Below are 15,524 nucleotides of genomic sequence, written 5' to 3'. Positions count from 1 at the left end.
GCTGTGGATTCTATTTAAAGCTGAATTTTACACGCTGTAGAAAGGCGGGTTGTGAAAGCACTCCTGTTTCCTATATAGGCTAACATGTAATTTCCATCCAGTGGAAACGATTCCTCCTTAGAGGTTGAAAGACGGCACTCCACAATCCTCAGATTGGAGAGAGATGACTGGTCTGCTCTGGTCACATGTTCTTCTCTCTCTCTTACATTCCCTTACTCTGTTGCAACACTCCTCATCCCTCTCTCTCGCTCACTCCTTCCCTCCCACTCTCTCTCTGTGTCTCAGTCTTGTGTCTGCTCTGTTGGCGTAGTGGATTTTTTGTTTTTTATGGAGCGTTTTCAGAGGATGTGAAGAAGGGGGGAAAGGTTGAGTTTGCTTCAACGTTGGACAGCATGTGTACCGCTCTCTCCTCTCAGGCTGACACTTCCCCCTCTCCTCCATAATCTCTTCGTTTATACCTCCTTTCATCCTTCGCCTGAGGACTGGGCTGTCTTCTTCAGCGACATGTATTCCCTGGACGATTTTGGGTGAGCCAACGTCATCATCACCTCTGTCTCTGTCTCTTTTTAGTCTTTTGGAGTAGTGTGAGTAAAGAGAGAAATGGTTTTGGAGTGTGCTTTAATCATGTTGCTTTAGTGCTTCTGTTTAAAGCCTGGCTCATCGTTCAGACCACAGAATCTGTTTGCTTCTTCAAACAGCATTTGTAGGGTTGTTTGCGAGAAAAACCTGTATTCCTTTCTGTATCGTTCTACTTAAGTTGGAGAGAAAGCGAGGAAAAATGGGAGAGGAAAATCTCCTCTAGGAGTTGCCCACTTTCTCTCGTCTGTCTCCTTCTTTCCAGCCCTCTGTCTGTGTTTTCTCTGGAGCCAGCTGTTTGCAGAGACGCCTGATTGGTTACCCTTTAAGCAATCTTTCATTGGTTCAGTCTTTTCCCTGGGAAGAAGGAGCGAGCTTCTTGCAGAGCGTTCGCTCAGCTGCTCTCTGTGGTTCACACAGGACGGATCCCATCTGACGCGTTGCATGTGTGAGAAAGAAAGCAAGACAGGAAGAAAGGGATAGAGAGCGCTAATCTCTGAATGGCTGCATGAGTGGGACTATCAGAAGCCAGCTGATACCAAGGATAGAGGCGTCTCTGTGTAATATGGCCTTGGCAGATTACAGCGGGACGTGGTGATTTGTCGAAGCTCAGATACAGATGTGGAGCCGAGTGGGGCAGAGGAGATAACATCAGAGCACTCTAGTAATCTACTGTAAAGTACAGTACATCAGAGGGAAAACCTCTCTCTCACAGTATGTTCATTATTTATGAGGTACTGCTCATACTAACATTCAGACTGGCTGTTCTCGTACACCGTTTGTAGCTACGAAAGTAATGCACTGTAATTTATACAGTATATATCCCACGAAATCAATTTAATCCCCGTAATCATGAACCAGGAAGTATAAAGGGCGGCAAAATCTGAGTAGGAAGGAGGTCGGGCTGGACGGGGGGGTCAAAAAACACCAGGCTTTCGCCCAGGAGACCGGTGTTTGTACTCCGTGTGAGACCTGAAGTCAATGTTGATTTATGTGCCACGTAACTTAGGTACTTAAATTACGCCACTTCCGGATTTATTTTAACCAAAACCGTGATCATTTCCTAATCCTAAGTAGTTTTGTTGCCTAAACCTATCCAAGTTGTTTCCTGTGAAGACGGAGGTTTATTTTGAAAAGACTTCATGCATGTAAAAAGCGGGAAATTGACACGTGCGTCACGTGTTGCTGGAAAACGCATGAAAAATTAGAAAAACTTTTCATAAGATGACATACGAACAGTTTTATGAGGATATGTTGATTCAGATTATGATATTGCTAAATAAAACAAAAAAGAAAGATAACATTTTACATTTTTCTTATCAGAAAACATGACCTTAAAGCTACCACTATAGCAGGATTAACTCTGCTCGACTCTTCCTCTAAACCATCCCATCATCATTTCTTCCTGTTTAGCTGTCATTTATCCCTGTTCTTGTCCCTCTCATCCTCCAGCTGACAAATCCAGCACATCAGTAACAGCACATATCCTAGTTAATTACACAGAATACAGGAGTATATGAGAGTATATGATCCTACACTGTCGGGGAAATCACAGAATTGTATTAAATATGGACAGGCTTGTGTTCCCTCTGTCATTTGGTAGCGCCTGTGTATCCTATGGAGTCTTTTCCTCCAAAAGGAAGCAGTGTTTCCCTTTAAGGATCAGGATTAGTGACGGGACTGGAGAGCGCTGAGGAAGGTGGAGAGAGGAGGAGGAGAGGTGGGGGAAGGGTGTATGTGCGTAGAAGAGGGGGTCGCTCGCTATCCATATTGTACTGTATGTGTCCATGACAATTAGCCTGAGGGCCAATTGGCATCGACAGAGATATGTAATGAATAAGTGATGTCGTTATGGGGGTCACCGTGCTGATTTCTCTCTGCTTGCTGTAGATATGATACCACCAAATGATCTCCTTATATTAAGACAATGATTCCTATAATCAATCTTTGAGCAAAGAATTCTTTAGTCTCATTCAATATATCGATATGAAACCGATATTGTGACTACATGCATTGTAGCTTTGATTGTACTGAACAATAAATGTCTCTCCTTGCTGAGCCATCATATCCACAATTTTTTTCTCAACCCCTCCAGTTTTTAGATTAAATCTTTTAGGAAAGCAATCGTGAAAAAAATCCTTTATTCAAGGCATTTCTGTCCTGAGAGCCTTATAATTTGACCTTATGAAAGTGTGCAGGTTTTTTGTCAGTTTATGATCTAACTCACTTGTTATTAAGGCTTTCTGGAGTGCAGGAGCTTTGTAGTAAATGTTACCTGCTAGTAACGTAATAGGCACCCCCAACATATTGCCACATTATCAATATTAAGGAATTGAGGTGATGAAATCACACTAGGAATGAGCTTTTCTGTGTGACAGATATTAATGTATGAACAAACTCAATCAGCACCCTTTAACAGAGAAGACAGTTGAAAGGCAAAATTTTAAATATTTATTACATGGCTTGGTTGAATACTCATAGCAGACCATTGCTATGTATAACATCAGTTCTGATGTTGGACTCTGGCGGACCATTTTTGTGTCAAATTATTGATTTCTTGAGTAAGTAGTGTAATACGTGGGATAATGTACAGCTAGCGGGTCAATGTTGTGAAAGAAACCCTGACAGTGCAATGCAACGGAGGGATCTTGCATCGCCCTGAAGGGCTCGCTGTACATTATCCCTTACATACAGTATATGACAAAATCTGTTTAGTCCATAGACTGCATATAAAAAGTGGATGTAGCCACCGCGATGTCACCCATTGGTTTGTGGGCTGCCGTTTTCAAGCCTCGAGTTCGGCATTTTGGCAGTCGCTATCTTGTTTTTTTGCAACCAGAAGTGACACAGAGGGTGGAGCGAAGTACAATCGAACGCTGAATGAGACATCTTTAGGCAACCAAAATGTTATAATTAACTTTGATGAACTGAAAACACTGTGAAAGGGTTAAAATTGAAAGATGAAAACACAGACAACTCCCAGACCGGACAACACCGTGATAGCGACCTGGCAATCACAAGGTAGCCACGCCCTAAAGCATCCCCTGCTTTATGGTATATCTGACTCTAAATGGGACCATAATTTACTAAATGAACATCATGCTGTATTGAAGAAGACTTGAAACTAGCGATTGAGACCATAAACTCATGTTTACAATGTTTATTGAGGTAATAAATCAAGTGAGAAGTAGGATCATTTTCTCATAGACTTCTATACAATCAGACTTCTTTTAGCAACCAGAGGAGTCGCCCCCTGCTGGCTATTAGAAAGAATGCAAGTTTAAGGCACTTCAGCATTAGCTTAATTTATCAGACCCGGAGGTTGCCCACTGATTTAGTCCTTAACGCAAGTAAATACATTTTGGAGTACATCTACTCTTTGTCTGAAAGCACGTCTAGTTACTGTGAAGCTTTTTGGTTTTTCTGAGTGAAAATGTGTTCTGTGAAGACTTGAATTTGAGCACTGAGACAAATTTCTGACATGCAGTTGTGTGTTGTTTTTGGACCAAAAGACCATCAGAGTATTATTATTAACGTGTGGAGTCTTTCCCTGGAACTGTCTGATAAAACAAAACAATGTCTTAGAGAGTTAAAGTTCTGTCTTAAGAGACACTATCTGGACAAAGTCGAGATCTTTATATGTCCTCTGGATTTGTATTTAATTTTGTTTTTAGGGACCCACGTCTACATTCATTATATTTCTACCCGTGACCAAATTGTACCTGTACGCTGTAAAAAATGTTTAATAGCTGAATGAGTTTCCAGTATACTACTTGTAACGTAGTATATAGGTTGTATATATTTCTTAACTACATCTCTAATAATCGCCACCATAGCACATCCACATATTACCATCAGATGTATGATGCTCAGTGTGATCTTGTGCCCTGCAGCAGTTTAGCATTGCCTGTTATCATTTTTAAATGTTAGTGAGCGTCCGCTCCTCAGGGCACGGCAGAGACTCGTCAGTCACAGATCGAGCTTGTTAACATTTTACCCGGCCTGCCACAGAAATGTCCTGCAGTCCAGCTGGTCTTTCAGAGCCGCAGACGAGCCAACGGTAATTCTGCTCGGCACAGGCGTTACTGTGAGCCCCGAGAAAAAACAAATCCCTGTTGACTGACTCTCCTGTTCGACCAATCACTGTTGACCGTGACCCTCATTTAACCAATCATGAGTGGTGCCGCAGAGTGCCCTGTCACGCCCCATGGCGGTGTGAGTCTGTGTCGTTTGTGTTGTTTGCTGTCACCGCCGCATGTGAGGTCAGCTGTTAGAATAGAGGCCAGAGAGGTCAAAGATCAAAGAGTAATATTCTGTCATCCTGGGACTGTTGATGTGTGTGAGAGAGAGAGAGAATCTGAGTCTTGTCTGTTGCTCTTGATGGGTGTATTTATTGCATGTATTGATCATATTTATCGTACTTGATCATGTTTTGATCGTTGCCTGAGGATGACCTGTAGTTGGTTGAAACATCTCTACTAGACTTAAAGGAAACTGTGATTCCAGTACTCCATGTATTGTTTTGTTTCGATCATAGCCCAACTGACACTCATTTTTCGTCATAAACACATAACAGAAACACATTTCCATTAGAATAATTTAAAGAATTGTGAATCTCACATCAGCAGCTCTGTGAGACTGTAGGACTGTACTCACTGTTCTCATTCCCAGGGCGCAGAATACAGACGGTTTGTCCTGTCCCTCGGCATGTATCAACGCACAATATATGAGACGCACGGGGCTTTCAATTAACCTATTCGCGGCAAAATTAAACGCTCAGAGAAAGTGCTCTGGGAGCGTGGTTTAGTAGTTTAAAGAGCGAAAAGACCGCATCCAGGAGACCGCTGTTTGTGTCCTGTGCGTTTCACTTTACAATCAGCTGTTCACAACGTTAGGTTTCATTTTCACTTAGTGTTTTTGTTTTAATCCACAACATTTAGCACACGTTTACTGCCACTGTAAAGTTACGCCAAGGTGTCTGACGAAGCCTCAGTGTATGACGAGTTGGGATGTGAACTCGTTGGACTGAATGCTAACATGCTAACAATGACAACCTGCTAACGTGCTAGATGAAGTCAAGGGATTACCAAATTTCATAGCAATTCATCCAATAGTTGTCGAGACATTTCACTCAAAGCCACGGATTTTAACCTCACGGTGAAAGGTCAGGAGATCCCTAAAGTCAGTAGGACACACCATCTGGGAACCATGTATACATTTCATGATATAATTTCATCCATCCGATAATTGTTGTGATTACAGCTGCAACGATTAGTCGACTAATCGATTAGTCAATCACCAGAAAAATAATCGCCTAAAAAAATGCTATTTTCAGCCTTTCAAAATATGAGGGTTACCTGCTTTTCTCTGTTTTATATATCATATTAAAGTGAATATCTTTGGGCTTTGGACTGACAAAACAAGACATTTAAAGACATCACTGTGGGCTTTGAGAAACTTTGACATTTTTCACTTTTTTCTGACATTTTAGAGACCAAACGATCGATAATGAAAATAAAAGTCGTTGCAGCCCTTGTTGAGATATTTTAGTCCGGACCAAAGTGGTAGACTGACTGAAGAGCGATGGCGCTAACATGGCTAAATATATACCTCAAAGTCCAGCTCTATTTTTTAATTAGTCTGGACTACAGTCTGGAGGACAAAATCCCTCCAGCTAACAATAAAGCTGATGACTTCCAAAATGTCCCTCCTGTGCGTCCAATTCTGATTGAGCATTGGAGTTAGTCAACCGCTCAGTGGATGTTAATGGACATTTAGCACGCACACCTCTTCCACTTAATGTGTGTTGTAGATGTTGGTGTATATTCATTCGCTACATGTGTCCTCTGGCGCCCCAATCAATAGGATCTGGCCACAGTATGGACCGCTGGTAGTTAATACAGGCTGTGCTTAATACTGGGTGACTATGGCAACAGCAGGCAGACCCCAACATCAAGCCCCCCACACACACACTCACTAAACATTAGTGTGTGTGGCTGGGGGGTAGAAGGCTATGAGGTAATCTCCCCTGGGTTAACAGTATGACAATAGCACAGAGGTTCAGTCTCACACACACACACACGCTCATCTGTCAGACAACAGGCTGGTCAATGACTTCATCTCTGCCCGTCTGTCCGTCAGTCATCTCTTTGTTGCTGGATGGATCATCACAGTGAATGCCGCAGCACAAGAATTCAGACCTAAGGGACGTTTTTAATCTCATTTTTAAGTGATTTTTTTTGTTTTATTTTTGCCGCCATAGCTCTTGTTTATAATTTACGTAGCGTTCTCTCAGCAGGAGGATTAAACTGCTTTTAATGAGTTCTAGTTTTAAGGTAATGGAGCAGCACAAGTGGGAGTTTGTGTTATAGACGGACCGCTGCTGTTGTTGTTGCCATTGTTTTTTTTTTTTACTGTTTACCAAAATGGACATACATCGGCTCCAAGTGCTTCGTTACTGCCTCCCTCAGAGTGTCAGTGACTCAGGGTTGTTTTACAGCCACATCGCCGCCAGGTTTGTACCGACACTTATGTGTTTTGTGCGAGTGTGTGTGTGTGTGTGGTCATTTCTACTTCCAGTATATGTCAGCAATGAGTGATGGAAGTTAAATGTCAAAGCAGCAAGTAAAACTGAAAGAAAAGAGAGATGAAATAGGGGAGAGCTGCAGAATTTGTGCACTTTTTGGTGCAACAATGTTCGATCATTGTTGTGTAAAGAAAGTGTCGTGCAGCACAGACGGACAAATCTATCCCTGTTGTGTTTTAATCAGTACCAAAATACTAATCTGTAATCTTAATCTGGCCACAACAAACTGTTGTTTAGACTCAGAATTTAGGTTATTTTGGATTAGTTACTGTGCACGGATACATTTTATTTGGGACACAACTGCAAACCAAACAGCTCTTTGTTAGTATGTATAAGAGTTAAGTGTCAGAAGTTGTGACTCTGATCTGTTCCGATGATCCTCTTTTTTTGTTTTTTTTCTCCTCCCGCCTGATCGCATCTTTTCAGTCAGAACCAGAGATGATGCAGCCCAGTGTGTGAACACCGAGCAGCTTCTTTATTCTTAACACATAGAGCATCTCTGAATAGCCGGGCTCTGTAAGCGCTCCATACATGTTTAATTCACACAAGTATTGAAGACAGCATGGCTTCTGGCTAAAATGGCAGTCTTTCAGGCCAGTGCCCTTCTCTTTCTCTCTCTCTCTCTGTTTTCTGCTGGCAGGATGGATGATATGGAGGGAGGGGGGTGAGGTTTGGTCGCTGCTGCTGTCCCAAAGCAGACGTGTAGGATCAAACAGCCCTGTTGGCTGTCTCGTTATCATGAGGGAGGGGAAGAAGGGATTTAAAAATAAAGGACAATGAGGTTTTATGTGTACAGTATGTGCAGCTGCTGCTTAAAACTGACCTGAACCACTCACTAAGTGGGACACCAGAACAACCAGAAGCCTTAAACCTGATGGTAGCAGCACCATGACTTTAGACTGCTTTACTGATAGCTGTGATAGTCACATAAAAAAAAAAACCACTTTATTTAACATTTAATTTTTGGTAAATTTCAGAAAGAATCATTGTCAATTTTATTGGGATACATATGGATTTTTTTTCAGCCGATACCGATAACCCATAATTACCTGCTTCTCATGGCTGATACCGATAAGATAACTATAATATAATTGACATTTTTGTATTTTAAAAAGAAGTTCATAACCTGTAGTTTATGCACACCCGAGGGTAAGAAAGGCTAAGATGTAGTGAGCAACGATAGATGATTTAATATTCCATAGCTCTGACCCAACCAAATCTAACCATCACTATTATTAACACAACAAAAACAAAGAACAGTTCTGACTCTTCAAATGTTCATTTATTTTTTCTAGTAAAGTACATAAAAAAAATTGTATTGCGAATTGCAATTGTGTCGTCGTCCTCTGAATCTGTGAAAAACGTCGACACTGGCGACGACATGTTTTGCTCTCTAGTGTTTATTGGCGGGTCCCAAACCAACTTTAAAGGTGCATACAAACCACATACTGTATCGGAGTGTGTAGATGCTGAGCTTGTTAAGTCAATGAAAGCAATTATATAATATATAATAATGCATAATAATATAAATTTCCCATTATTGGTCCAATATAGATTGTGCATCCCAATCACATCCCAAAATCACAATTTCTAAGAGGACTGTAAAGTATGTGCAATATTTCCATAGACTCTCAATGTGGATTAGGAAAAACAACACGAAAGATGTGTCATGCAAAGATATATATACCTTGAGATGGTTACATTTGTCTATCATCAGATATTTTGCCATTGCGTTTATCCTTTTAACACATTATAGTACATATTGTATTTGGTTGCAAATCATATTGGGTAAAAGTGGAACTGTTTTTTGTTTGTTTTTTTTGCATCAATGTGATGACGTCTTGGTTTGTCAGGTATTTAATTCCCTGGATTAGACAAAAAAAGACATTCCTGTCCTATTATTTTATCTATAAACCTCGTGTCAATTGATTTTTCAGAAAATTTTTACTAGATCACGATAAAAAGAACTGTACAGACTGTTATCCATATCCCATAATCCTAATCCAGAGTGGACAGAAGTCGCAGCAATAGCAATACAATATGGAGAAACAGAATGACAATATAAAGTAAATATACACTACTTACTGTGTAGTAAACAGCAGTAATGACAGTCACTTGCATGTGATTCCGTATATTGTAGTACATGTTAATCACACAGTCAAGAACATGGAGAATATAGGTCACGCATATTCTGCCACTGCATTGTGTGTGAATTAAAAGTAGCAGCGCGGCACACTGATACATCATGGAATGAGAATGAGCGTTTTGCACACAACTGGGACATTTAGCTAAGAACATAAGCACATTAATGCGGTTTGCATTAATGCCATTAAGACGGCGGTACTCTGCTCTCTCTCTCTCTCTCTCTCTCTCTCTCTCTCTCTCCCATTTGGGCTTAATTGTAGGCCTTTCTGCAGCATTACACAGTACTTTGTATCATTGGGGCAGGGGTTAGACGAACACACAATAGTTTAGTATAGTATCACAATCTGGACAACATGATGGACGAGGGATGTTGAAGCCTGAATGACATAGCGTAGATTATGAGTATCTGAACAGCTGTAACTGTTGTTAGTGGAACTGTGCTGCATTAGTGGAGGAGATGGAGATATTTTTATGCCTTTTAAAGCTTAGTTTAAAAGTCTTTGAATCCTCACTATTGTAGTCCTTATCATGATTACTATGAAAGCACATTACTTCCATGTTCAGTACTAATACCCAACGTAGAATCTCTCATACATAGTCATACTTACAGTAGAAATACAAATGTAGAATTTGGCTCTGTATGAAAGAAAAAAAGGCCATTGTTGCAGTCTAGTCTAGCAGTGTCGGGTTTTATGTTGTTAGCAGCTGAAAGCCTGCAGTTTGAGATGTTGCTGCATTTAACATGCAATTAGTCATTTAGTTTTTTAAGGTGATTTTACTGTAGTTGTTGCATTGTCTATAAAACCACATTGAAAAATTACTAAACTTAAAGGAATAGTTTGCTATTTTGGGAAATTTGCTTATTCACTTATCTTGCAGAGAGTTAGATGATAATCGATGCCACTGTCATGTCTGTACATTAAATATGTAGCAGCAGCCAGCTTAGTATAAAGACTTGGCAACATTCTCACAATGTCAATGCTAACATGGTAATGATTAGCTGGTATAATGTTCAACATCTTTAGCATGTTAGCTTGCTAATATCGGCTATTTAGCAAAGTACAGCTGAGGCTGATGGGATTTCTTTACCAGATGATGCTAGAGAAAACGTTCACCAGAGAGAGAGGATCACCAGAGTTATTACAATCAGTAGTCTACCTCCGGGTCTGAAAAGTGAAGCCAATGCAGAAGTGCCTTAAACTTGCATTCTTTCTAATAGCCAGCAGGGGGCGACTCCTCTGGTTGTAAAAAGAAGTCAGATTGTATAGAAGTCTATGAGAAAATTATCCTACTTCTCACTTGATTTATTACTTCAGTGAACAACGTAAACATGAGTTTATGATCTCAATTACGGCTGCAACTAACAATTATATTCATTGTTGATTAATCTGAGGATTATTTTTTCGATTAATCGATTAGTTGTTTGGTCTGGAAAATGTCAGAAAATTATGAAAAATGTTGATCAGTGTAACTAAACTAATAAATTAATCGATTAATCGTTGCAGCTGTAGTCTCAAACGCTAGTTTCAAGTCTTCTTCAATACAGCATGATGTTCATTTAGTAAATTATGGTCCCATTTAGAGTCAAATAGACCATAAAGCAGGGGATGCTTTAGGGCATGGCTACCTTGTGATTGACAGGTCTCTACCACGGTGTTTTCCAATCTGGGAGTTTTCCGTGTTTTTGTCTAACACCTTTAGTTCATGAAAGATAATTATAACATTTTGCCTAATTCAGCGTTTGGTTGTACTTAGCTCCACCCTCTTGTGTCACTTCTAGTTGCAAAAAAACAAGATGGCAACGGACAAAATGCCAAACTCGAGGCTTCAAAACGGCAGCCAATGGGTGACGTCATAGTGACTACGTCCACTTCTTATATAGGCCTACAGTCTATGGTTACAATTCATCCTGAAGGGAACATTAATGTATGAACCAAATTTCATGGCAATCTGTCCAATAGTTGTTGAGATAATTCTGTGTGGACCAAAGTGATGTACTGACAACCCGACATCCAAAAACAAACATAAAGCAATAGAACTGAGTAAATGTAATTTGACATGCATGGCAAAATGGCAGGGGTAACAGGATTTTAATAATATCTCAATATGACTGTATGTGGCTCTTCTTTAGTTTTAATTACCGTGTTCCTTGTACTGTAGTTTAGCAACAGTGTTACATCCCATGCAGCAATATCACTGCAATCCCTGAAATCTGGCATCTATCACATTTCTCGCTGTTTCCTCCAAACAAGCTAACTGTGCTTAGTTTGCTCACTTACAAATGAGCGGGCTTCACACTGTTTCTCAGCAATAAAGTTGGCTTGTGCTGTTTTTAGTTCCCGCAGGCTTCGTTCCCTCTGTGTGCCTGTGAACAGTACTTTCCCCATGGAGCAGATTAGAGGTCTTGTACGAGAGTTAAGTCCTGGTTAATTTAGATTTAAGACTGCAGTGAGGTAATGATCTGCCTGCCAGGCTCTGTCTCTAATCCATGCAGTCAGACAGACCTCTTCCCTCTGTCAGCTGGACCCCATAGCACCCACCCAAACACACACACACACACACACACACACACACACACACAGACATCCATACTGTAAATGTATACACCCCCACCTATACTACACACAGGCGGAGGCTCTGCCAAGCTCCAAAATGCCCAGTTAACCCTGGAGGCTATAATCTTCATGGTGACAGAATAATAACAGACAACTAACCAAATCCATACACAGTAATCAATCTGTGTGGGTGTGTGTGTGGGGGCTTGTATTGCTATCTTTATGAGGACCAATTTAAATTTTAAACCATCGTAGTGAGGACATATGTTCATTGTGAGGATATTCAGGCTGGTCAGAGGACTATTTGACAGTTAAGACATACCATACTGTATGCTGTATAGTCCCATGACTATACTTCCATGTAGTACACTGTGTAAACCGGTGATTCCCTACCTTTTTCCTTAAGGGACCCCTTTTCTATCAGTGAGTAAACTGACGACCCCTGATCATACATACTTAATAGGCTTCTTTTTTTTTTACTCTTTGGTTGTTTTAACTGCGTACTTCTCTAATGCAGGACGGCGCTGTTTAGCAGAGAGGGAATATAACTTGTGTTCAGGTCTTCACTGTGCTCTTATCCTGTTTATATCTTAAATAATAATCCAAACTTTAAAAATAACAATTTAATTTAGTTTTCTTCACATAAATGAATGAAATGCTGAGATATGGGCCAACTGTATATTTTTTAAAAAGGTTGTCTTACACCTCTTAAAATCAAAAAAGCCTCACAAACCCCCATTGAAGCTTTGGCGACCCCTAGTGGGGTCAGGACCCCCAGGTTGGGGAACCAGTGGTGTACACTATTTACTTACTTGCGTAGTGCGTGAATTTCGGCAGGGTAGTATTGTCTCAAATCAAACACAGCTGTTTTGCACTTACCGGAAAAAACGGTCGCAACGTTTAACATTGAACTTCTTCTTCTTCTTCTTCTTCTTCTTCTTCTTTTTCTTCTTCTTCTTCTTACGTCTAAGGGGCTAACATTAACTGCACAACACCTAAACTAACCGGACCCAGAAATTGTAAAAAATGTCCCATTGGACTGAAAAAAGCCTATTTGTCCGACAGTCCGTTACCCTGAAAACAAACGGCAATTGTTCCAAGGCCCATTGCTCCGAAAAAAATACATTCTCCGTGCAACAAACAGCACATGGCTAAGCTACAGCGATCAGTTTGAACAAAGGATTTCATTGGTCAAACATATATTTCCGCAGGTGGAAATTCGCTGAAGTTGAGGTCCGTCCGATTTTTTTTCTCCGCACAATTGTTCCGCATGGGTGCAAGAATTCATATGAAATTTGACAAAAATCCGTGCTTGGTGAGAAACGGCTTTAACTACGGAAGAATGCAAATTGAGACACAGCTTTAGTTTTAAGATTAAGGTTAGAATTAGGTTTAGGTTAGAGGTTATGGCTAGGTAGGCTACTTGTTGTGATGGTTAGGGTTAGGGAATGCATTATGTCAATGAGGTATACAAGTATAAAAAGATGTGTGTGTGTGTGCCTGTCTGTTTCTGTTGCCCTAAGCTGGCCCTTCACTAAAAATATCAGTGACTGTTATTTTGGGTGTACACACAGTATGGGTACCATAATATACTGTGTGGGTGTATAATTATGTATTTCTGTTCCTGTTTGAAAACAGAGTGGCAACAGCACATCATAGAGGCCTCAGTCTCAGCAAGACGAGGCTATGAGTTGAAGCACAACTTGAATGTCTGTTTGTGCTTTACATTTCCCAGTAGTCTGCAAGGTTATCGGGCCTGTTTACATCTCCTATCGTGTCCAGGATCTCCACTCCAGACAGACAGATTTCAGATATTGCAGCATGCTGCTCTGCTGAGATAAACACTGTCTATCTGAGGATGCCGCTGTGTGTTTACCAAACCTCAGATTGAGTTATAAACCCTCCCTGACACTGACTGCATGTCTCTATTATCTACAGTACCAACCAGGGATGCATAAAACACTGTAATTATCACTCCTGCTGCACAGGAAGCCTCTCTGGATGCTTTTGTGTCTCTCAGCTCAGCTGGCTTTCATTGTACAGGAGGTTATGACTTTTTTTCAGCAAGTTAATTAGCATGAAATGAAATGATTAATTGGATATGTGAAGTTGTCACCAGCTGTGCAGATTGACTGCTGCACCTCTAAGATGCAGCAGATAATCAGGATTAATTCTTTGTCTGTACATCTGATGTGACAGTTGAGAAATTAATTAGGACTTTCTGTTTGTGTTCATCAAACTATCAGGTCTCCTCTCATTATTTTAAGCATCGGTTTTGCCCTTATTAGCTAGTTGAGTTGAGACATGAAAGACTGGGCCACAGAGGAGGCGATGAAGAAGGCTGGTTACATGGTGTGTGCCAGGACTCCCCTTATATTTAACAAGATGTATATGCAGGTGGTGCCTCTAAAGGCATATTCTTTAAAGCAAAATGTTTGGTTTCTGGTTTGGTTTTGGGAGGATTTTTATGTTTTCCTACTGATCGAGTGCCAAAGGAACTAAGTAAAGCTTCTTTTCTGTTTTTGCATTATAAATTAAAGTCTTAGATTGGCCTAGTTTAGCTGTGCGTCCATTGTATAGCAAGCTATGTTAGGAAAATGCAGCTTCTCCAACACTGTGGGTTTAATACTGTCTACTCATTAAAGCATTCATCCTTGAAAAATTGTTATACCAAGTAAAACAAAATCCAACATTTTTAGAAATGTTCTGCTGCTGTGGCTACAGGCGCAAGCAGGAAGTGGATTTGATAGGTTATATCTTTATTAATAAAGCAAATCATCAACTTAGAGTACAGAAATGGTGAGCATCCTGGTGGCCTACAGGTTTAACTTTAAGTCCAGTCAAGTAACTTTGTTGCATGACGCTTCCCATATCTGTCTCCCCTCATTTCCTGTAATTTCTCTACTGTCACATAAAGCGATAAAATGCTGCCCAAAATACTATTAAAAAGAAGACGCCGTAGCGCAGGCCTCCGTAGATGGCACGCATAGCATGCAGAGAGGCGTTTATGCTCAACGCATTGTTCGTTGCAATATGCTCCGAAACGCTGGGGAGCGTACACACAAAATATTCTGTGGTTAAGCAAGAAGTCATCGAGTGGTACCGAAAAGGAAAGTAGGCTGCCTGACAACAATAGTAAACACTAAATACCGACGTACATACCACCAAACATTGCATTTGTGTACTGTAATTATTACAGTCACTTACCTCCAAGTCAAAATTATTTTCCGTCTCTCTGTGTTTCCCCTCGGGTCGCCACTCTTTCCATGAGACCTTTTTTTTTAGCTTTTACAAAACTCATATTCTTTCACAGTCTGCGGCAATAAGCCTCTTCTTTCCCCAGTGTGTTGCCTACTTCTTTCCAAGTATTTAATGTCATTTGTCTGTCCCTGTGGTCTCTCAATGAACAGTCGTAGAGATGTCTGTACAGGCGAACCTGCTTGGCCAGTCTTCCCTCAAAGGCATCCATGTTGAAATGAAGTGCATTCAGTGGGCACGTGGTTACAAAAATTCAGAGGTGCACGACAAACCACCGCGACAACTTGCGGAGCCTCCGCGCACCACGCGAAAGCCGCCATGGCGTGATTTTCTGGCACACACATCTTCACGTGCCGGCTTCACTACAGCGACCATAAACCAAGCTTTACTCTCCCCCACAGAAA

General features: G+C 40.8%; 1 protein-coding gene across 5 annotated transcripts in view; it reads left to right on the top strand.

The window, feature by feature from the left end:
* evla (Enah/Vasp-like a) overlaps positions 1 to 15,524 on the top strand; it is a 48,245-nt gene that overhangs the window by 6,076 nt on the left and 26,645 nt on the right. Inside the window, exon 1 of one of the 5 annotated variants that reach the window (XM_037746179.1) lies at positions 251 to 527. The exons of 2 other annotated variants lie outside the window; for them this stretch is intronic. In XM_037746179.1, the coding sequence (XP_037602107.1) occupies positions 505 to 527 (23 nt within the window). In that variant the 5' untranslated portion in view covers positions 251 to 504. Of the gene's footprint in view, positions 1 to 250; positions 528 to 6,741; positions 7,091 to 15,524 lie in introns of those variants that run through there. 2 more of the 5 variants (XM_037746178.1, XM_037746183.1) reach the window with 2 other exon arrangements.

Source organism: Sebastes umbrosus, chromosome 16, assembly GCF_015220745.1.
Source record: "Sebastes umbrosus isolate fSebUmb1 chromosome 16, fSebUmb1.pri, whole genome shotgun sequence".
NCBI classification, from domain to species: Eukaryota; Metazoa; Chordata; class Actinopteri; order Perciformes; family Sebastidae; genus Sebastes; species Sebastes umbrosus.
Note: the sequence above shows the minus strand (reverse complement) of the source record. Positions and strands in the feature narration are given on the sequence as shown.